This window comes from Oryza sativa, chromosome 8 (genome assembly GCF_034140825.1).
Source record: "Oryza sativa Japonica Group chromosome 8, ASM3414082v1".
NCBI lineage: Eukaryota > Viridiplantae > Streptophyta > Magnoliopsida > Poales > Poaceae > Oryza > Oryza sativa.
The window spans coordinates 23,545,739-23,566,978 of NC_089042.1; the positions used below are offsets into that span (position 1 = coordinate 23,545,739).

Here is a 21,240-nt window from a genome sequence, read left to right on the forward strand (position 1 = left end):
GACATTCCTCGGTGGATCTCTAATTGGTGGAGGCACTTAAGGCAGGCCAGGCAGAACAGGCGTAGTTTCAGCCTGCAGCTTGTACGACCCATGAGGCCCAATAAACTGTGTTTCGTCGGCCGAATGGTTGCCATGCCGAGCTCGTCGAACTCGGAAGGAATAAGTTCATCTATCATCCCTCAACTTTACACCGAGTTTGTTTGACATCCCTTATCCTCGTTACCAGAAATCTTCACCCCTAAACGATACAAAACAATACAATTTATGTCCCATAGCAGTATAGATGTCTGTTTTCGCTGACGTGGCATCCTAGTCAGCAAAATAAAAATAAAATGTGGATCCCACGTGTAAGTGAAGTGAGGAGAAAAATATAAGGCCCACGTCTCTTTTTTCTTTTTCTCTTTTCTTTCTTCTCAACTCTTCTCTTACCTTCTCTTCATGGGAGGTTGTCGGCGGCAGATGGGGCCGATGCGGCCGGCGAGCCTGGCCGAGTTCCACCGCCGGTGCACCGATGCACACGTGCCACACGCGCCATTGGTGGCGAGGGGAGAGGCGGCCGGCCACGCTGGCGGGAGAGAGAGGAGAGGAGGACCGAGAGAGGGGCGGAGCGACCGGCGGTGGAGAGCTGACGCCGGCGCGAGCTCACGTCGGGAGGAGTCCGAGACGAAGACGGCGGCTGGATCCAGGGTGGCGAGTGGGGGCGGAGTCGAGGACAAAGCCGGAGTAGGCTGAGGGTCGGCTGTGGGGCGCTGCCGGCCTCGACGGGGTTCTCGGGGTGGCTGCCTCGCTCCCCCTGCCTCGCCCCCTCCAGCCACCGCAGCCACCACCATCTCCTTCGGGTTCATCCCCTCCACCTCTCGCCGCCGGCCGACATCCTCTCCCCCCTCTCCGATCGTGTCCGCTCTCTGCCGCCATGGTGCAGCAGTTATTGCAGGCGATGGCAATGACGGCGGTGACGACGCCGGCACCGACATTGGGGGGCAAAGGAGAAGAGGCGGTGGAGCTTCCAGAGGCCGACGGTGAAAGATGCTGGTGGTCATGGCTTCTTGGAGCCGCGGGTGGACTCCGTTCAACACACCATCGCAGTGGCCATAGCCACGGATGCGGCGGCGGAGGCAGCGGTTGCGGCCAACTGGCCAAGCAAGTGGCGAGCGAGCGTGCGGCCGGCGAAGCGGAGCGGCCGGCAGAGTAGACCACCGGTGGTGGCGGCGGAGGTGGGCGAGCGCGCGGCTGGCGGAGCCGAGTGGGCAGCAGCCGGGCCATCTGCCGCCAACTGCGTGTCGGCGTCGAGAAGATTGGAAATGAGAAGAGAAGAGAAAAAAAGGAAAGGGAAAAAAAAGAGAAGAAACAAGATATGTGGGCCTTATATTTTTCTCATCTCTTATATGTGGACCCTATATTTTTTATATATTTTGTTTTGCTGACTAGGATGCCACGTCAGCGAAACCACCTATATATACTGCTATAGAACCTTGATTGCACAGTTTGTGTGAGTTTAGGGGCTATACATTTCTGGTTTTATGGTTAAAAGACCTTGAAAAATCTCGTTGTTAAGTTGAGGGATCTCTGGTGAACTTATTCCAACTTGGAAATTCGTTCCGACCAGTGGATGCGTATGTGTAGTCCGTTTGGTAAAGCTCCGATCTCTAAAGTTAACTTTAGGAGTTAAATTAAAGTGGAGTTGTGAAACAGTCTAAACCAAATTCTCACTATCTAGCTCATTTGTGAGAGCATTCTAGCCAACCCCACTCCCATTTTAAGTGGACCTGACAGCCTCAGATATTTTAGCTGGGTTGTAGACTTACAGCTCTAAAAGAGATAGAGTTGTACCTGAAGCCATGCCAAATAATTCTTTAGTGGTGGGATCTGATGATTCCAGATGGTCACAACCACCTAGACTAGCTCGTGACTTGGCGAGGTAGGATTCAACAATGGGCTCTAAATTCGTTGACTAAAGTTTCAAAAAGGAAAAAAATCATTGACTCGTCGCCAATCATCATACTGTTGTTGTTGCGCTGGTTTCTCTCGCCAACTCATTTCATCCGCCTCACCAGTTCTTAGTCACTCTGATCGGGAACCCAGCTCATATAACCACTGCATTACCTGTCTCTTGCGACAGAGATGGCCCAATCAACTCACTAACCACTATTTCCCTGTCAATTTTACCTGTTAGCAATGCCCTTCTCAAGCCATCACACCCCTGTTGCGCATCAAAAGCAAATCTTACAAGTCACCAAGAATGGGAAAAACGCTTCTACTAGTGTAACAGCATTAACAGAATGTTGAAAGCAACATAAATTCGGACGAAAGTGGGCTGAAAACGATCGGAAACGGTAAATCTCTTCAGCGCTCGATCGACTGATAATTGATCGTATTTATCAATTAAACTATTCAGTATTAACATCAATACGATACAACAATAAATTAAAAAAACAAATTTTAAGAAGTTTTATATATAAAAAAGACGATAACGATTGAAAACGGTACTCCATATATAACCCTCGAAAACAACGCTGCTTACTGGATTGGGAATTTTCGTGACCATTTTCAACCCACTTATACCGTGAAAAACAATGAGCACAGTTCCCGTTTCCGTTTCCGAATTTCGATCCGGCACTGCTATGTCGCTGCGCTGGATCGCTTGATGAAGGAGACGACGGCATCAAGCTCCGCCTCCGCCTTGTCTCCCCCGGCGGCGGCGGCGGCCTCCTCGAGGAAGTAGACGTGGCCCTCGCCGCCGGTCTCGTACAGCGCCGCCTCCTCCCCTTCCCACGCGCTCCCCCTCAGCACCTCCACGTACATCCGAGCTCGGTCACGCATCGTGTCGAGCTCCCCCACGGTGACCAGTGCCCGCCGGCAGCCAAGCGCCGCCCATTCCTCCGCCGGAGTGGACAGCGGGTTGATGAACGGGTGGTCGATCCCGTACCTCCCGGCGCACATGAAGCCCCATGATCTCTCCGCCCGCCGCGGGAGCTCGGGGTCCACGCGTTCCGACGGCATGAGCTCCCCGCCGCGGAAGAATGGGTGGAGAAGCACCATGCCTTCGATCCGCGCGCCGCCGGGGAGGCCGTCCTTGCCGGCCCTCATCGTCACGTTGTGCGCGATGTTCGCGCCGGCGCTGTCTCCCGCGACGAAGATGCGCGCGGCGTCGCCGTGCTCCGCCAGCCACGGCTCCGGGCCGCCGGACGCCGAGCAGCTCGCCACCGTCCAGCGGAGCGCCGCCCACGCGTCGTCGTAGGCGGCGGGGAGCGGGTGCTCCGGCGCGAGGCGGTAGTCGACGGACACGGCGACGACGCCCGCCGCGGCCACGAGGGCGTTGAGGAACCTGGAGTGCACGCGGGAGAAGGCCGAGTGGACGACGAAGCCGCCGCCGTGGAAGTACACGACGACGGGGAGCTTCTCGCACCTCGGGACGCCGCCGGGCAGGTACAGCCGCGCGGCGAGGCCGCCGGACTGGGCGTCGATGACCACGTCCTTGGAGGTGACGCCGGTGACGGCGTCCGTGCCGGCGTCGACCCTCGCGGTGCCCATCAGACGGTGGACGCGGCCGCTCTTGTAGCGGATGAGCAATGGCGAGAAGTCGAAGTCGACCTCGGTGTCCGGATTCATGGCCGGAATGAGCAACGTGATGACAAGGTCTTGAACTGAATTGATTGTTTTTTGCTTGTTATGCTTTGTAAATCGAGGTGGAGATATCAGCCAAACAGACAAACAGTCATCACATCCGACAGTGAAAGAAAGAACAGAGGTAGAGCTTACGGCAATATTTTTGCGATATCTTTAGCACCACACATACTCCATAATTTGATCACATATGCAGTAGTTGTTGCATTGAAGTTCCTTTGATTCCTGAAAACTCTCTTGTTCCGTTCACATCATATCTTTCACACCACTAGCATATGAAGTAATTTCATCATTTTGGTCTTGCGTTTGGGTGTGTTCAGTTCACGTTAAAATTGAAAGTTTGGTTGAAATTGAAACGATGCGATAAAAAAGTTGAAAGTTTATGTGTGTAGGAAAGTTTTGATGTGATGAAAAAGTTAAAAGTTTGAAGAAATAGTTTGGAACTAAACTCGGCCTTTGTCTCCCTGAGACATCCTCTTACTGTACCACTCAAGAATGAAGCGGGTTGTGTGCAAATTTTGCTAGGTTGCGGTTAATTCCTTTTAGCATCCTCCCCCAAAGATGTCACACGAAATTACTGTTTGCTAACCATCCTCCTAGCGGCTTATACAATGTTTGCTAATCATCCTCCTAGTGGCTTATCCCATCCCTAATTATAGACCTATTACAACATACGGGCACGCATGTTGTTAGTCTAAAAAGATGTTGTACTATCAAATGTTAGTGTTAAGTGATGTCCAAGTAAACAACTGTCCAACAAACAACTTCAAGCATAAAGTTACCTGTGAAGTGCTTTCAATTAGTTACTCCTACAATCCTACTTGTGCAGTGGCATTTTACAACTTACAACGTGTTTCACGATTCTGCTCCATCAGGCGACGGTTGAGATCGTGAGACCGAAAGGATGAATCCCTAGCTATGGCAGTTATGAGTTACTATCAGCACTCTCGAGACCTCTATGGTGGTGTGGCATTTGAGATCGAGTGCGACATCCACAACGGCACACAGCCGGCACGCTCGTCGAGTGCGGCAAAACGGATTAAACAACCACTGTAGAGTAGCTCTCAAATGCGTGCCACCGGTTTAGAAGCTCCTACTACGACAGTTGATAGCCTACACTCTACTACAGCATTTCCACCACTTTGCTCGTCTTGCACGACAAGCGCCATCAAACTGTTTTTAAGACTTAAATAAACTTTTGATCTTATTCTTTATTAGTCCCTCCAATTAAGAATGTAAGGCATACTCATCCATTCCCCTATATAACAAAATCAACGAGAAATTAACTCATCCCCTATATAATAAAATCAATGAACTAATGCAGGCATACAACTGTGCATTTCTATCAACAATTAATTTAACACATGAAGACTACAAATATGACCATATGTTTTTAAAAGATAAATAGTAAAATATACTTAACACTTTTAGATAGAGAGCACGATATAAAAATAGTGCTAATTAACGTTGCAGACTTGTGAAAAAGAGAAGTAAGAAAGACCTGAAACTTGATCCGATGATCAGATGGATCATGGATCATGGATCATCCATTGATAATACCACCACTAGGACAGTGCGCGCAACTTTAGACGGACCAGGCTCAAAGTCCACGCAGCACTACCACCGGTGCCGGCCTACCTTGCAGCCGGCCGCTGCTACACCACAAACGCGTAGCAACCATTGCATCCATGACACGTTCGCCGCCGCCACCGATCTAGCCATCATCTAGCCCGCCGCCGCCGCTACCGTGAGTGCGTGCGTGCGTGCGTGACACACCTCACAAGACGGTCGTCGTTGCTCCGCGCGCTGCGGAGTAGTAATAGCCGGCCCTCTCGCGGCTGGTACCAGTGTACCACACTGTCCACTGCCTTTACTACGCCAACTCACTAGCTCGCGGCAAAAGGGTCCCTTTGTGGTAGTAGTACGTTTTAATTTACATGCGTTTTCCCCTTCCAAGTTTCACGGAGGTACGTAACGAAGTGTACATATGCAATTCTCAGTCGAAACACTGAAATCACACTCACACGTACGGATGTCGATCTGCCTCGATGAAGAAAGACAGAAAAAAATGGTAGTAACACTATAAGCTATATGTGGTTACTAGGAGTACTCATTACAGTATGGCTTTACTCGGGTGTGTAGCTGAGCTGCCACGTTGAAGATGGATCAGAATTCAGAGCTGCTGCTAGTGATGTGCTTGCTAGGTGTCGCGGTTAATGAACGCGGCGAGCGTGGCCATATGCATGGCTTCCTTGGGCGACTCGAGGTTGTTGAGGAAGTAGCAGTGGCCCTCGCCGGGCGTCACGTACAGCCGCGCCTCCCCGGGCCACCCGCTGCCACGGAGCGCGTCCACGTACGCGCGCTGCCACGGGCCGAGCCGGTCGAGGTCGGACACCGTCATCAGCACGCGGGAGGTGGCGAGGCGCCTCCACGACGCCGCCGGCAGCGCCATCGGGTTCACGTACGGGTGCTCCATCCCGTACCTCCCCGCGCAGATGAAACCCCACGCCCGCTGCGCCGTCGGGTCGACGTATTTCCCCAGGAAGTACGGGTCCAGCAGCGCCACGCCGCGGATCGTCGCGCCGCCGCCGTGCTGCCCCGCGCGCATCGCGAGGTTGTGCGCGATGTTGCCGCCGGCGCTGTCCCCGGCCACGAACAGGCGCGACGCGTCCCCGCGCCTCGCGAGCCACGAGTCCGCGCCGCGCTGCATGTCGGCGGCCACCCACCTGAGCACCGTCCACGCGTCGTCGTACGCCGCGGGGAGCGGGTGCTCGGGGGCCAGGCGGTAGTTCACCGACACCGCGATGGCGCCGGCCTTGGCCGCGAGCGCGTTGAGGTAGTTGTGGTACACCGGGTCGAACGCCGACTCGACGACGAACGCGCCGCCGTGGAAGTAGATGAGCACCGGGAGCCTCCCGCCCCGGTGCTTCGGCCGGTACAGCCGCACCGCGAGCCCCGTGCTCCGGTCGACGACCACGTCCTTGGACACCACCCCGGTGCGCACGTCCAGCGACGGCGCCACCACCGTCGTCCCCATCAGCCTCTGCACCCTGCCACTCCTGTACTGGATCAGAAACGGCGTGAAGTCGAACTTCACCTCCATGTTCGGGTCGGTCGCCGCCCTGCTCCGCAATGCCGACGCCACCGACGCACACATCGCCGCCGCCACTACCAGCAACGCGAACAGCGACCGCGACGCCATGGGCAGGCGGCAACGTACGTACAGAGCGAGTGAGAGACACCGAGAATGAGTGTTTCCGTGGTGAGCCAAGCGCTCGATGGGTGAAGCGTTTATATGGACATGGCACGGGATGATGTACGTGGCGCACGTAGTGTGGTGCGGCATCTTTTAACCGCTTCCACGGGAAGCGAACCAGGGGCGATGTGTCCGGCTCGCACTCGCGAAACGGCTCGGGTTGGGTCAATGCGAGTGCATGCGCCACGCGCCGGTGGCCGTTTTCATCGCTAGTGGGGGCGCCACTCCACTGGATCGGTCGATGGATGGATCGCCATTAGTGGCGGCCCCTGTAGTGCTTAAGTGCGTGGGAGCCATCTACTTGTCGCAATCCCGAGCAGTAATTAAGCAAAGGGCCGTGTGTGCTTTGCTGCCTACGTACAACGACGTCCATGGAGATTACAGCCTTGTCGATACAGATACAGGCATACATATGCATACAGCGCCATTGATCACGGGAGAGATGGCGGCATTTGTGCCGATGTTGGTAGGATTATTGGGAGCCTTTTTGTGTGCTTGTGTAGTAGTAGGCGTCGTACTGGCGTTGCGCATGCAGTTCTAGATCCAGCATGGTAGCACTGGTCATTTAAGAGACCCGGGCCACTTCCTACCTGTAGTTTTTTTGTACCCGTTCGTCGTGCGACGGGGGCTTTGTTGCGTTGCATGATGAGATGCCGCCGGCGACACCCTTGTTGTGCAATCAATGGCGAGACGTCCTGCGTAATTACTGCATGCTGCTGCTACTGCTGCTACCATCACCTGCACAGTGCCCGTTTCGTCACACTGCCATTTACTGCTAACCGAAAGCAGCCGAGGAATGGCGCTTGTCCGTTACCGGGTTAAGCAGTACAGTGAACCGGCTGGCAGTCGTACTGTGGTAGTACTACGTGTGAGCTAGCTAAGCTCTCTCTTTTTACGTTTTTTTTTTTTTTGCTAGCATCTTGCCGTTGGAAACGGTAAATGATGTCCCACTAGGAGCAGATCGAAGAAGGCAAATGTGCAGTGCAGTGAAGAACTGGTGCGCACCTGACATACATGTCGTTGTAGCAGGCGGTTTGATGAGGGAGAGCTCAACGGAAACCAAACGTCCAAACCGTATGGAGAGCCCGATTCGGATCGGTGTAGATATGATGCGATGAACCGAACTTTCCGTTCGCGTGTTCAGGGGATGGGAATGAATCTTCTTGGTTGGGATCGTCGATTTCCTCATCGGGAAACTGAAAGCCTCGACTAGTCCAACATGGCAACATGTCTGTTATCCGTGTTACCGTACCTTACTACCTTTCGTGGGTGTTGATTCGGTACACCACCATTTTTTTCTCTCCGAATTGTGTCCTTTGCCAATGAAGGCTTGACAAGAGAATGAACGGTTCTATGAATTGGGACAATCTATGAACCGTGTGATCCACTAGTACAATTTCAATTTGGGGTTGAAATACAAGCCGCAATAAAACGACGAATTTGGCAAAAAAAATCAAATGAAAATTGATAAATTAAGAACATGCAATGTTCAAAAGGCAATATTGGATGTGTGCTTACAGTGGATTGCGAATCAAGAATGAAATCTGGTTAATATGTTGCTCCATGTTCGATCGATACTGAATGAACTTTAAAAGGTTTGATCGAAAATCAGTTGTTTTTTCTTGGAAATTGGAGAGATGCAAAATAAATTTTAGAATATTGGAAAAATGTTATAAAATTGATATAAACTATAGAAATTATAGGTCCTGAATTGATATTTTTATTTCATTTTTTCTTTATGATAATGAGATATCTCAGCCTTTATTTCAATAGAAGTTGCATCCATTTATTAGTTTTTTCTTCATTTTCTCATTGTCGACGGGCTATACCCGACTACGGTATTTATAGACCATAATATACGTGAGATTGTATCAAGAAGGCAAGAGACAAGCTAGCAGCAAGATCCAATTTTTTTTCTTAAGTAGAACTTGGAGAGTTTAGGCTGGATGCGGGCCGAAGAAACCTTGTCTCTCTCAGATAGGACTTTGACACCTTCTATCCCAAATAGACAATATTTTTACAGACTTATATTATATCCGTATGTAAGGACACCTTCTCGTAGTCGTATATAATTAGGTATGTGGTATTGCTATATAACACAAACCCTAACACTCATATTTCCCATTTCAAATTTAAAATGATCCTTCTATATAAAAACAAAATTTAAAATGATCCTTATTTTCTTAAAAAAAATATCAAATTGGTCCGAGTCCCATTCGTAATCTCCAGTGAGATTTCATTTCAACCTTGTTTCGAAACGCTCGAATTCAGGTTGTGAACCCTATTCAGTGATAACGATCCAGTTGCTGGGGTGCAGTAGCATCGAGACTTGACGTGGGAGTATGCACGTGACACAAAGCTGTACCACGGCACCTCCGTATACTTCTGTAGCGCCATACCAGTTGAACTAGTGATACAGTAGTACCGTAGACTACTGTAGTACCAGACTCGGGCCACGGTACACGTTTTTTTTTTCCCTTCTTCCCTTATGCCATTCTCAACCCAATGGTTAGGATGGTGTCTATAGCATTAAATAAGCTGCCACCTATAATAAAAAATAATGTGGCAAGTAAATAAATGAGGAAAGAGAAGGAAACCATATCTTGCATGAGACATAGTTTCTATACAACATCCAAGACATCATGCGAGATAAGTAACATTAAATTGAAGTATAGAATAGTAGTATTTGCATTGAAAAAGTAATGTCTTAGTATATGATATGGAGTTTATGTAAACTATATATATGGTCGTGGGTTGGGAATACCCTTGTAAATCATCGAGGCAAGGCACCGTACCGGACAATGGGGCCACTGACAATGTTGTTAGGAGTGGACGCGTGCGTGCGGTGGTTGTGGGCCGTAGCGGTCGCCGTCGACAGAAGGAAATCAATTCTAAGGCCCATACAGCAATGAGCAATCCATTGTCCACAAGCTTTAGCCCGAAAGGCCGAACCATTTAAGCAGCTCGGCTGTTCCAAAGCCCATTACAGGTTCCAGACCCGAATTTTAGTAACAAGGAATAAGTCTACGGCTCTCATCGGATGGCCTAATCAGCCAAAGAAAAAACCAAAATTTAAATTTTCAAACTTAATTTTGAGATTGATTTTGAGATATTTTCAACGTAATTTCTTTTACAACATTAGCTTTTAAGTCACCAAGAACACATTTATAAAAGTTTCATCTACAAATTTATTTTTATTTCCTAAGAAGCAATAGGAAATAAGCCAAACAATGAGGACCTAGTAGCCAACTGGCAAGGAATAAGACGACAACCGTTGCCGCGCCTTCACCCGTCCACCGCCGGCCTCCGGTGGTCGTCCCCCTCCGCAAGCCTTCGCCATGGCCACCACTCGGCCTTTATCATAATCGTTGCTTAGCTTCCTCGTACCGACAGTAAGGGCCTATGAAGAGGTTTTCACTGACACATGGGCACTGAATTTATCATTTTTTTATTTTTTGCAAATATAATACCACTTCAACTTACCACGTCAACAAAACTACTTCCCAAACCATCGAAATAGTCGATTTGCACAGAATTTTAATAATAGAAAATGTGTTATACCAGGTTTAACGGTTGCGATTCAACCGAGAACAAAACATGAGAGAGGTCAAATAGACTTATTCCAATTGGCAAGCGGTGATTCGGCCCAGTAACAAGGGCCATCTTCTCTTGCACGGTAGGAGTTTGCTCCGTATTCTATTTCTGCAAGCGCAGACTAGGGCTCTGTTTGGAATATTAGCTCAGGGCTAATTTTGAGAGCTAATGTTTAGTCATGAATTGGTAGGCTAAACATTAGCCTAGGGTGGTATGTTTGGATCCATGGGCTAATTCAAGACTAAAGGGTGAAGAGAGTAGAAAGAGAGGAGAGAGAAGGAGAGAGAGAGCTGCTTTTTATGGTTCTCACATAAAATTAGCCCCATTAACATCTCTTGGAGGGGCTAATGTTTTGAGGGGAGCTAATTCACATTAGCTCAAAATTAGCCCATATTTTAGATTCTTAAGAGTTAATTTGAGACTAAGAGGTGAGAGCTAAATATTAGCCCATGAAACCAAACAAAGTGTTTAGGTGGAGAGCACGAGGCCACCCACTCCAAACAAAAAAACGTTATCCTGCCGTCCCACGCAGGCCAAGTCAAACCGTTGAATCGCCAGCCTTGGAAAAGTTGAAATACTCCGCCACGTCCCACGTACGCGTGGTGACCGACGCGACGCTGCGTTGCTCGCCGAGACGCCGACCACCCGCCGAAGTTGCACCACCACCACCGTCGCCGGCACGCGCAGATGGGAGAGCCCGACGACGAGATCACGTTCGAGTTCCTGCCGCTGATCCGGTGCTACAGGAGCGGCCGCGTCGACCGCCTCCTCCCGGACACCCGCGTCCCGCCCTCCGTCGACGCCGCCACCGGCGTCGCCTCCCGCGACGTCACCATCGACCCGGCCACCGGCCTGTGGGCGCGCCTCTACCTCCCCGACCTCGACGGCGGCGAGAGGAAGCTGCTGCCCGTCGTCGTGTACCTCCACGGCGGTGGCCTCGTCGTCGGCTCCGCCGCGGACGCGCTCGAGCACGGGTTCGCCAACCGTCTCTGCGCGCGGGCGCGCGCCCTCGTGGTGTCCGTCGACTACCGCCTCGCGCCCGAGCACCCCGTCCCCGCCTGCTACGACGACGCGTGGTCCGCGCTGCAGTGGGCCGTCGCCGCCGCGAGCGCCGACCCGTGGCTCCGCGACCACGGCGACAGGGAGCGCGTCTTCGTGCTCGGGTACAGCTCCGGCGGCAACATCGCCCACAACGTCACCCTCCGCGCCGGGGCCGAGGAGCTCCCCGGCGGCGCGAGCGTCAAGGGGATGGCGCTGCTGCACCCGTACTTCATGGCGGCCAAGAAGGCCGACGGCGAGGTGAAGAACGCGTGGCTGAGGGGCAAGCTGGAGGAGATGTGGGCGTTGGCGTGCGGCGGCGGCCGGACCACGGCGGGGCTGGACGACCCGCGGATCAACCCGGTGGCCGACGGCGCGCCGAGCCTGCGCCGGCTCGGCTGCGACCGCGTCCTGGTCTGCCTCGCCGACGACGAGCTGGAGGTCCGGGGCAAGGCGTACTACGACGGGTTGCTGGAGAGCGGGTGGGCAGAGGACGCCGCCGAGCTGCTTGTCTCCGGCGAGGATCACGAGTACGTCCACCGCGATCCCGACAGCGCCAAGGCCGTGGTTGTGATGGACCGGCTAGCCGCGCTCTTTGGCGGGAAAAATTAGAACAGCAATTAATCACATTCTAGTGACCTGCAATGTTGTTGATGAATGCTGGAGTTTTGTTGCATTCTGAGCTGTTTGAGCTCACAAAAAATAAGAAGAAATGAAGAGAGAAAAACATGTTGTGCTGTGCACGTTCCACCTTCAGTAATCAGCGGTATTATGGAGTTGAATAAAATGGAACAAGTTGTTTCTTGTTTGACTTATTATGAGCTTTATTTGCTCATGGAGCAGAGCCAAGGGAATCTTGCACATGAGCTCCCTCTATTCTATTTGCTGCATTCTCAAGAAACAGCGACTCCTCACTGCTAACCATGTTAGTATATTCTTTGGATCAAGCTTCGGAATGAAGGAAACGTTGAGAAAAGAAAAGATTTAAGAATGGAAAAAAAGTCACCCTTGTACGAATGAATCTCATCTGACCAAATTTACCCCCCAAACCGATAAAATTTCTGGGCGAATTGGTCAGAATTTCACAGCTCTTCCAAGTTGTAATCATTTTAAAATGGTTTTTAGTAGCAGTAATCCCATTAATTGGAAGATTTGAACAGCGACTTGGCAACTACTGGTAGATTTGGTATATACACTTGACGAAACCCAAAGTCTAACACGCGCCCCTCCTCTTGCGTTCTCGCCTCGGTCTCCAACTCTGCAACCACCGCCGTCTCTTCTCCAGATCTCCACCGCGCCATGGACGCCGCACCCACCGCGCCGCCGGCGGCGTCGGCCGACGACGAGATCGTGTACGAGTCGATGCCCTGCATCCGCATCTACAAGAACCGCGTGGAGCGCTACTTCGGCTCCGAGTTCGTCGCCGCGTCCACCGACGCCGCCACCGGCGTCGCCTCCCACGACCGCGTCATCTCCTCCAACGTCTCCGCGCGCCTCTACCTCCCCCGCCTCGACGACTCCGCCGCCGCCAAGGCCAAGCTCCCCGTGCTCGTCTACTACCACGGCGGCGGGTTCTGCCTCGGCTCGGCCTTCAACCCCACGTTCCACGCCTACTTCAACACCTTCGCCGCGCTCGCCAACGCCCTCGTCGTCTCCGTCGAGTACCGCCTCGCGCCGGAGCACCCCGTCCCGGCGGCCTACGCGGACTCGTGGGAGGCGCTCGCGTGGGTCGCCGGACACGCCGCGGGGGATGGCGACGAGGCGTGGCTCGTCGACCACGCCGACTTCTCCCGCCTCTACCTCGGCGGCGAGAGCGCCGGCTCCAACATCGCGCACCACATAGCGATGCGGGTGGCCGAGGAGGGGCTCCCCCACGGCGCCAAGATCCGGGGCCTCGTCATGATCCACCCCTACTTCCTCGGCACTAACAGGGTGGCCTCCGACGACCTGGACCCCGCCGTGCGCGAGAGCCTCGGGAGCCTGTGGCGCGTCATGTGCCCGGCCACCACGGGCGAGGACGACCCGCTCATCAACCCGCTCGTGGACGGCGCGCCGGCGCTCGACGCGCTGGCGTGCGACCGCGTGCTCGTGTGCATCGGCGAGGGCGACGTGCTCCGCGACCGCGGCCGCGCCTACTACGACCGGCTCACGTCGAGCGGGTGGCGCGGCGAGGCGGAGATATGGCAGGCGCCGGAGAAGGGGCACACGTTCCACCTCCTCGAGCCGCACTGCGACGCGGCCATCGCGCAGGACAAGGTCATCAGTGGCTTCCTCAACCGTTGACTCGCCGTCGCCGGCGATGACACCGTCGTCGTCGGAATCGGAGATTACCAAGATTAGCATCGGTTCATACCCAGAATAACTGCAGCTACGTCGCCGACGGATGCCGCTGCCGCGCCATACTTACTACTCCACTACTACATTTTACATTTTGGATTCAGGATTGTGTTGCATCTTTTGCAATTGGGTGTATGGATGGAAGGAAATCGCCATTGATTTAGGTGAGGGTATTGTAGTATCAGGAAGTTGGGGGAGATAAATGATAATACTACAGTCATAGACTTCATACAGATGAAATTATTCTGCTTTGTTTGACACATTGATTCATTTTCTTTGGAACTCCAGTGAAAGCATTGTTCTTAACTCTTTGCATCAAAGAATTACTTGCTTATACTCTTCCAAAAGAATGATTGCGCGATTCTGTATTTCCGCTGATCATATATTTGTCAACTGATGACCTCACATGGAGTGATGCCCTCCATCAAATTCTTTCCCTACCTTCCATCAATTCCTTTTCCTATCATCATCCTTTGATGATACTAATAGGCAGTTCTTTGAAATTAAAATACTTGCTGGACGCATGAATTCTTTGATTTTTTTTAATCATTTTGGCAGATTATTGCCGTTCATCAAAGAATTGATTGTTAACTCTTACATAAAAAAGGCTCTATTCATGCATTTGTCAAGGACGGTGCACACACATTGATTCATTTTCTTTGGAACTCCAATCAAGCATTGTTCTTAACTATTTGCATCAAAGAATTACTTGCTTACTCTTCCAAAATAACAATTGCGCGATTCTGTATTTCCGCTGATCATATGTTTGTCAACTAGGATGGCCTCTGATGGAGAGACCCCCTCCATCAAATTCTTTCCCTACCTTCCATCAATTCCTTTTCCTATCTTCATCCTTTGATGATACTATTAGGCAGTTCTTTGAAATTAAAATACTTGCTGGACACATGAATTCTTTGATTTTTTGGAATCATTTTGGCAGATTAGTGCCGTTCATCAAAGAATTGATTGTTAACTCTTACAAAAAAAAGGGCTCTATTCATGCATTTGTCAACTAGGACGGCGCACATGGAGTGGTGCCCTCTCCTTCATCAATTTCTTTTCTTATTATCATCATTAGATAATAAGCATTTCTTTGAAATTATTTATACTTGTTGGAATCATGAATTATTTGCCTTTTATGAAGCATTGTCATCAATGTAAATACCTTGCATCAAAGAATTGCTTTACTCATAAAAGGTTGCTCTGCTAATGCATTTCTGAAACTAGGCTGACTCACATGGAGAGATGTCCTCTATCAGTTTATTTTCATATTATCACGCTTTGATAATAAGTAATTATTTGAAATTATTTATAGTTGCTGACCACATGAATTCATTCCCTTTTATGAAGCATTATTGTAAAATGCAGTATCATGCATCAAAGAATTGCTTGTTTAATTACCCTTACAATTTTCTTTTGCTCTTCTGTTCATACATTTGTCAACTAGGGGGCCTCATATGTAGAGATGCCCTCTGTCAAGTTCTTCTCATATCTGCACTTTGATACTAATAAGCAATTATTTGAAATTATACTTGTCCGGCACATGAATTCTTTGCCTTTTAGGAAACATTGCTGCAAACTTAGTACCTTGCATCAAAGAATTGCTTGTTTACACTGACAAATTACAATTGCTCAGTGCAGCTGCATACATTTGTCAACTAGTCCGGCTAACATGGAGAGATGCCCTCTATCAGTTTCTTTTCTTATTGTCATCCTTTGACAATCTCTTTTGGGTTCCATGTTGCCTCATGCGACTTTGCCATATTAGGCCTTTTTCGGTGGAAGAGGAGTCAATGGCTGAGAAAAATGTTTTAATTTTTCTTTTCAGTTACATTTTTAAAACTAAACCGTTTCCTTTTCAGCTCCAAAGATGCTAGTAAAAGACATGATAGCTAGTATAAAATCCTCTTCAGCTACTGCATTCCTTTTCTCTTCATGGGCTCCATTTGATATCAGACGCCATCCTGCTCTCGGATTTGGCCCACTTTACATGTCACTGTCAAACTCACTCTCTTCAGTCTTCACCAAGCGACTCTTGCAGCGCTGAGATGGCCACTCATGGTCACTGTTCAGTTCTGATGAGTTTTTTCAAGACGAAATTTTCATTTCTTTAGATGTTATTTATTGAGTGAAACTTTTCTTTTCTGCAACTTTAAGGGATATGTCCCCTGCCAAAAAAAAAATGTATTGGTACAGTCTGAATCTGCAATTTTTCATTCAAAGCAATTGCTCTGTTAACCTCTCATTCGTCAGACACACTAAGAATTCTTAGTTCAATGTAGAAAAACTAAAGTTTATTGCGATGATTTGTAAAGCCTTCCTTAGTGAGCCCAACCATGAAGATTGATCCTACACTTTTCCCCGACAAGAAACGGACACATCTAAATCTGCCACCAAACAAATTTGCAGCAAATGATCACCACTGAGTAGGTGTACTTGTTGGTTTTAGAATACAATTATTCTTTCTTTCAACAAATACGTGTATTTTAAAATTGAGGAGACAAAGGCAATTGGCCAAGGAATCAAAGTACCTTTTCTTGATGGTAGGAAACTTATGTATCTATCAGGCAGGAGCTTACACAAGGTACTGCCGTTGATAGCCAATGATCGTTTCAACAGTGTCTTTTAAAAAGATTTTTTTGGCAGATTTGTGCAATGATTAAAAGATGATATATACTAAACCATGTAAGGCTAATTTCCTTGGCCAGTCAAAAAATGATTATTTTGATGGACGGAGCAGAATGGAAGTAAAACTTGGATAAAAATTAACCATTTTTACGTGACATAGAGATTAACTCAAATTAAGGGACCACCTATGGCACAACCAAGGAGATATATTCCTTCATTCTACCGTACTACTCTTTCTATTTTCTGCGAAGATGTGAATCATGTTATTCTCGAATGCATTGCAATTTTAACGAGTATTTTCTGTCAAGTTGCAAAACAGAAAAAGCACTAGCTCAGTAATCTATAGTATCTACACAAGAATCATCGTTGCCACTGGGTCACGGAACATCTGTAAATTAAAAATAACAGTGTATCTACCGTATTATTAAATCAAGGGAATCACCACGTTCATTAGGATTATAAATTTACTAGGTTACTTAAGAAAGAGAGAAAGATCAGCCACATTAATCTGATGAGTCTAAATTGTAAGGGTGTTGATTGGCCAAACATTGTTAAAGTATTGCTATGATTGTATAAAAATGCAATTGTATTTTCAAAGACATATGATTAGTATATAAAATATAATTGTAATCCTGATTAAACTATAAACCTTGCATAATTAGTTGGGTGGAAAATTCAACTAGTTTCACTGAAATATTTGCTCAAAGTATACAATTAGGTGGCCTCTAGCGCATATTAGAATTTTGTGGAGCACAATGTGAGCATGGGGAACACTTTCTTATTGAGGCACCCATTGTGGGCATACAATGATTTAAAACTTGTTAGAGAGTGCTAATGTGGTTTCTGATTATTTGGAAATACATATATCTTAAAGAACCTTTTTATGGTACAAGTTACACACAATTTTATATGTTTTGTTTTCTTCTCTTAGGCTCCATGTGCTATCACGGTGGATTATGATAATCCCGTTTGGAGCATTTGCTTTTGGATGTATCGATGCTTGGAAAAATAATTTTATATAAGGGATAAATTGTTATTACACGTCCACGAACTACTAGCTAGGTTTGTCTTAAAAAACAACTATTACCGATGAAATTGGACATTTTACACCCACAACTATCAAACTAGCCAAAAATAGCCCCCTTAAGTGCAATATAACCTGGTTTTACAGTTTTGACATCCAAAATATAAATTTACTTACATTTAGCTATTCTTTTTACATCTCTTACTTTCTATAGGTGTCATACAAGTAAGATGATAAATTATTTAGAATATAAAATCATTAAATTAAGAAACGCACTACGGTACTCTCTACTGGTAGTAGAAAATAATTTGAACCGTTGATCTCATTTGATCAAAGGGTTTAGATATATTTATATTACTATCCTAGTTAGCAATAGTAGAAATGTTGAGGGGCATTATTGTAAAAAAAAACAAGTGTGGAGGGGTATAATCGTCATTTAACTGTGACTAAACCCTTTTTTACTTCTTTTTTGGCTTTTTTGATGGAATATGAGCGATACCAGTGTAATAGATGACCACATACCGATCTAGCCGGGAAAAAACATAAATGACAAAGTTACCCTTTATCATTGTATTATTGTATTAGTAAATCACTGATTTACCCTTAATACTAATGGTAGTACTATACTACCATACTACCAGTAGAGAGTACTGAAGCATCACTAATTATAATAAATCATCCTTAGAACCGGTTTGTACTGCCTTGGGCAGTACTTTGCCTTGTTCTGATAGTTAAGGGCTATAAAATGTTCGGTTTCGGGTGTTCTGTAGATAAACCTGATAGTTGTAATGGTCAGAGGGTGTAACAAATGTCAAACAATTACGAGTGATATTATAGTCATATAAAGCCTTTTATCTAACTATAATTAAATTAATAGAACAAGTTACAATGATTATAAATGTTCATTTTCATTTACACACAAATTAAAAAAAATCGACACGAGGTAGCACAAGTGCACAACACAACAACCCAAACTAAAAGGCCGTCTAACATAAGGTACAAGTACAACTGTTTCTCATATCTTTCTATACTCCCTCCGTACCATTACCAAAAAGGATACAATTGTAGCATTTAAAAGATAAATTAATAGGGAATTAAATGACCTAGATGTCCTTTATTAAATGAGGGAGTAGCATTGAGGTAAAAAAAATCCACGAATTGATACATGGAGTTACAATAGCCTCGCTCAATCGGGAGATTTGCAATAATGACACTACAAACATTAACCTTTGCTATAATGACATTGGACCCACATTTCATAGACACAGATGGGCCCATTTTTCATCCACTCGTAGTGCCAAAACAGCAAAGCCCCAATGTTTGCAGCCCCAATATTGCAATTTTCTCCGCTCAATATTGCTTACAATATTGCCCATTTGTCATCCGCTCAATATTGCTTACAAGAAAAGGCCAAAAATGCATTTGATATCAATTACTCTGTCCATCCCAAAATACAACAAACCAGCACCAGGGGCAAAGCCAGGTGTGGGGTAGCTTGGGCTTGAGCCCCATACCTGGCAGAAAAAATATATACAAGGAATATGCTAATTTTCTTATTAAAATTTATTCAAGAAGTTCGTAATCTAGTGATTAAGCCCTACTCTTGGCATAATCCTGGCTCCGCCTCTGCCCAGTACTACATTAGACACCGCATAATAATACGAATCTAGATATGCTGATTTGTGATACTCAACTTCATGGACGTGCTGATGAACGGAGATAGTTTCTGACCATGCCACTACCACATACCCATAGTGGTAGTACCCCATGTGAAAAACTGGGGCTCTGATTGGCACTTCGTCGTACACTGCGGCATATAAACCACAGCACCTCTCTCGATCTCCCTCTATAAATAGTGGTGAGCACTGAGGATGCACTTCACAGCAAACCCCGGGAAACTTCAGAAAAACACCAGGAGTAGAGCCTTCAGTTTCATAGCTAGCTAGCTAGCTAGTGATCCCTTTAGCTAAGATAGCTAGATACTAAGCTCTCTCTTCGTCTCACTCTCCATTAACATTCTGACATGGCTGGACACAAGGTGGTATTCTGCACTTGCATTCTGATCTTCATCGTCGTCGTCATCTCAGGCCAGGCCGAAGCCCGGAGGCTGGCGGCGGTGGCCAACGGCAATGAGGATGCCGTCGCCGTGGAAGGTGACGGGAGCTTCAGAGCAGTGCAAGAAACTGCTTCTTCTGCGTCGACTGATCATGCAGCTGCAGGTCGAGGCGGCGGCGGCGCCGCCACCGCCGTACAAGGAAGCATGCCAATGACGACGACGGACTCCCGCCCTACTGCTCCCGGGAACAGCCCCGGCATAGGCAACAAGGGGAAGATCAACAACTAGCAGCTCTCGATCGTATGCGTTCCTGTTTAATTAAGGCTTTTAATTAAGCATTTAAGCTCTATAGCTGGTGATCGATCGATTGTGTGTTGCCGATCAGCTAGCTCCTTAACATCTACGTATACTTGGGTTCTACTTCTGAATTTGCCTCTAGTTTTTCGCGTCATTTTGATTTGATTTGCTCCAAGCATCGAACTAAGCTCGATGTTGTGTGAACTTCTGTCGATCAGTATGTGTACTGTGTTGACTGTTTGTACTGTTAAGCACTTAAGCAATGTTGATTATTCAATAAAGTTGTGAGCGGTTGCAGCTTCTATGCCACTGCATATCGGTATATATATCTATATATCTCTACAGTTTTAATTCTTGGATGACATTTGCTTTTACCACTCAAGCAGATAGGAGTAAAGGATCGAAAATACTATACTTGCACAGGAAGAGCAGTCTATAACGGTTCAAATTAAACGACAATTTCTCTAACGATTTGTTAGTTATAAACTGATAGAGAATAAGGGTTAAGCTAGTGATTACTGCGGGGAATCTTACTGATAGACATGGTTAAAATTTAAGCAGACAAATTAATTGTAAGGATCAAAAGTTGGGGTCATTCTTGGCTTCTTGCGACATATATATGTATGTAAAACATGTTCATATATAGTACTATGGTTTATGTGGAGAGTTCTTGGCAAAGTGGGCTTTGGAGATGAGAGAAAATGGGAGGACCAACCAATGACGTCGCGTCTAGCACTCTGCTTTCCAGTTCTCTTTATAAAACTGCATTGAATAATAAAACAATACTGAATATAACAAGACGTACACTGATATCCCTAGAGATAACTTATTTGTATTTCCCCATTTTGATCAGTTCAAGCAAAGAAAAAAGTTCAGGAATCTGTACACAACAAAAGTTAAGGTTTCCTGTGGGTCCTCGACAAAAAAAATAACAAAATCAAGGACGGTACATTTCCCTTGAAAATTTGAGGGAATATAACGGTTGGCTACGTGCCCACTCAAAAGATGTCACGTTGCTTAAATTATTCTGCATGCATGCAATGGTCGTCTAAAATTAAGGCTATGCTTGAGAGTTGAGACAAACACGAAAGAAAAGTGTCATTCGTTTTCTGCACGCACATTTTTTTTGAATGGTTAAACAATGTACATTTTTGTGAAAAATTCTATAGAATAGTTGCTTTAAAAATCATGCATATTAATATATTTTCAGGTTTAAAATAATTAATACCCAATTCGTTATGTTTTAATAGTTCATCTCGATTTGTATATCTTTTTAAGAGTAATTCTACAGTTCTTAAGGAAGTATCATGAGGTACTAAAGATTTAGTGTAAAATTTGGTACCTCTTGGTATCTAGGTACTATAAGGTACTAAATTTACAGTAGAA

At 47.3% G+C, this 21,240-nt stretch overlaps 5 protein-coding genes across 5 annotated transcripts; 3 read left to right on the plus strand and 2 right to left on the minus strand.

The window, feature by feature from the left end:
* Positions 1-2,329: 2,329 nt before the first annotated feature.
* LOC4345821 (2-hydroxyisoflavanone dehydratase) lies at positions 2,330-4,028 on the minus strand. Its single transcript, XM_066303283.1, has one exon. The coding sequence runs from the start codon at positions 3,607-3,609 to the stop codon at positions 2,620-2,622; it is 990 nt and encodes a 329-aa protein (XP_066159380.1). The 5' UTR covers positions 3,610-4,028; the 3' UTR covers positions 2,330-2,619.
* Positions 4,029-5,546: 1,518 nt separating this feature from the next.
* On the minus strand, positions 5,547-6,927 carry LOC4345822 (tuliposide A-converting enzyme b2, amyloplastic). The gene has a single exon (XM_015793200.3). It carries the CDS (start codon positions 6,824-6,826, stop codon positions 5,825-5,827), a length of 1,002 nt encoding a protein of 333 aa, XP_015648686.1. The 5' UTR covers positions 6,827-6,927; the 3' UTR covers positions 5,547-5,824.
* A 4,148-nt stretch (positions 6,928-11,075) lies between these two features.
* On the plus strand, positions 11,076-12,327 carry LOC4345824 (tuliposide A-converting enzyme 1, chloroplastic). Its single transcript, XM_015795326.3, has one exon. It carries the CDS (start codon positions 11,162-11,164, stop codon positions 12,122-12,124), a length of 963 nt encoding a protein of 320 aa, XP_015650812.1. The 5' UTR covers positions 11,076-11,161; the 3' UTR covers positions 12,125-12,327.
* Positions 12,328-12,732: 405 nt separating this feature from the next.
* LOC4345825 (probable carboxylesterase 12) lies at positions 12,733-14,155 on the plus strand. Its single transcript, XM_015795325.3, has one exon. It carries the CDS (start codon positions 12,812-12,814, stop codon positions 13,793-13,795), a length of 984 nt encoding a protein of 327 aa, XP_015650811.1. The 5' UTR covers positions 12,733-12,811; the 3' UTR covers positions 13,796-14,155.
* A 5,200-nt stretch (positions 14,156-19,355) lies between these two features.
* Positions 19,356-20,156, plus strand: LOC107278581 (uncharacterized). Its single transcript, XM_015794174.3, has one exon. The coding sequence runs from the start codon at positions 19,525-19,527 to the stop codon at positions 19,843-19,845; it is 321 nt and encodes a 106-aa protein (XP_015649660.1). The 5' UTR covers positions 19,356-19,524; the 3' UTR covers positions 19,846-20,156.
* Positions 20,157-21,240: the final 1,084 nt, after the last annotated feature.

Bases quoted from the DNA above. Each gene is read 5' to 3' on its own strand.
- LOC4345821 (XM_066303283.1), bottom strand. From the start codon at position 3,609: ATGAATCCGGACACCGAGGTCGACTTCGACTTCTCGCCATTGCTCATC.
- LOC4345822 (XM_015793200.3), bottom strand. From the start codon at position 6,826: ATGGCGTCGCGGTCGCTGTTCGCGTTGCTGGTAGTGGCGGCGGCGATG.
- LOC4345824 (XM_015795326.3), top strand. From the start codon at position 11,162: ATGGGAGAGCCCGACGACGAGATCACGTTCGAGTTCCTGCCGCTGATC.
- LOC4345825 (XM_015795325.3), top strand. From the start codon at position 12,812: ATGGACGCCGCACCCACCGCGCCGCCGGCGGCGTCGGCCGACGACGAG.
- LOC107278581 (XM_015794174.3), top strand. From the start codon at position 19,525: ATGGCTGGACACAAGGTGGTATTCTGCACTTGCATTCTGATCTTCATC.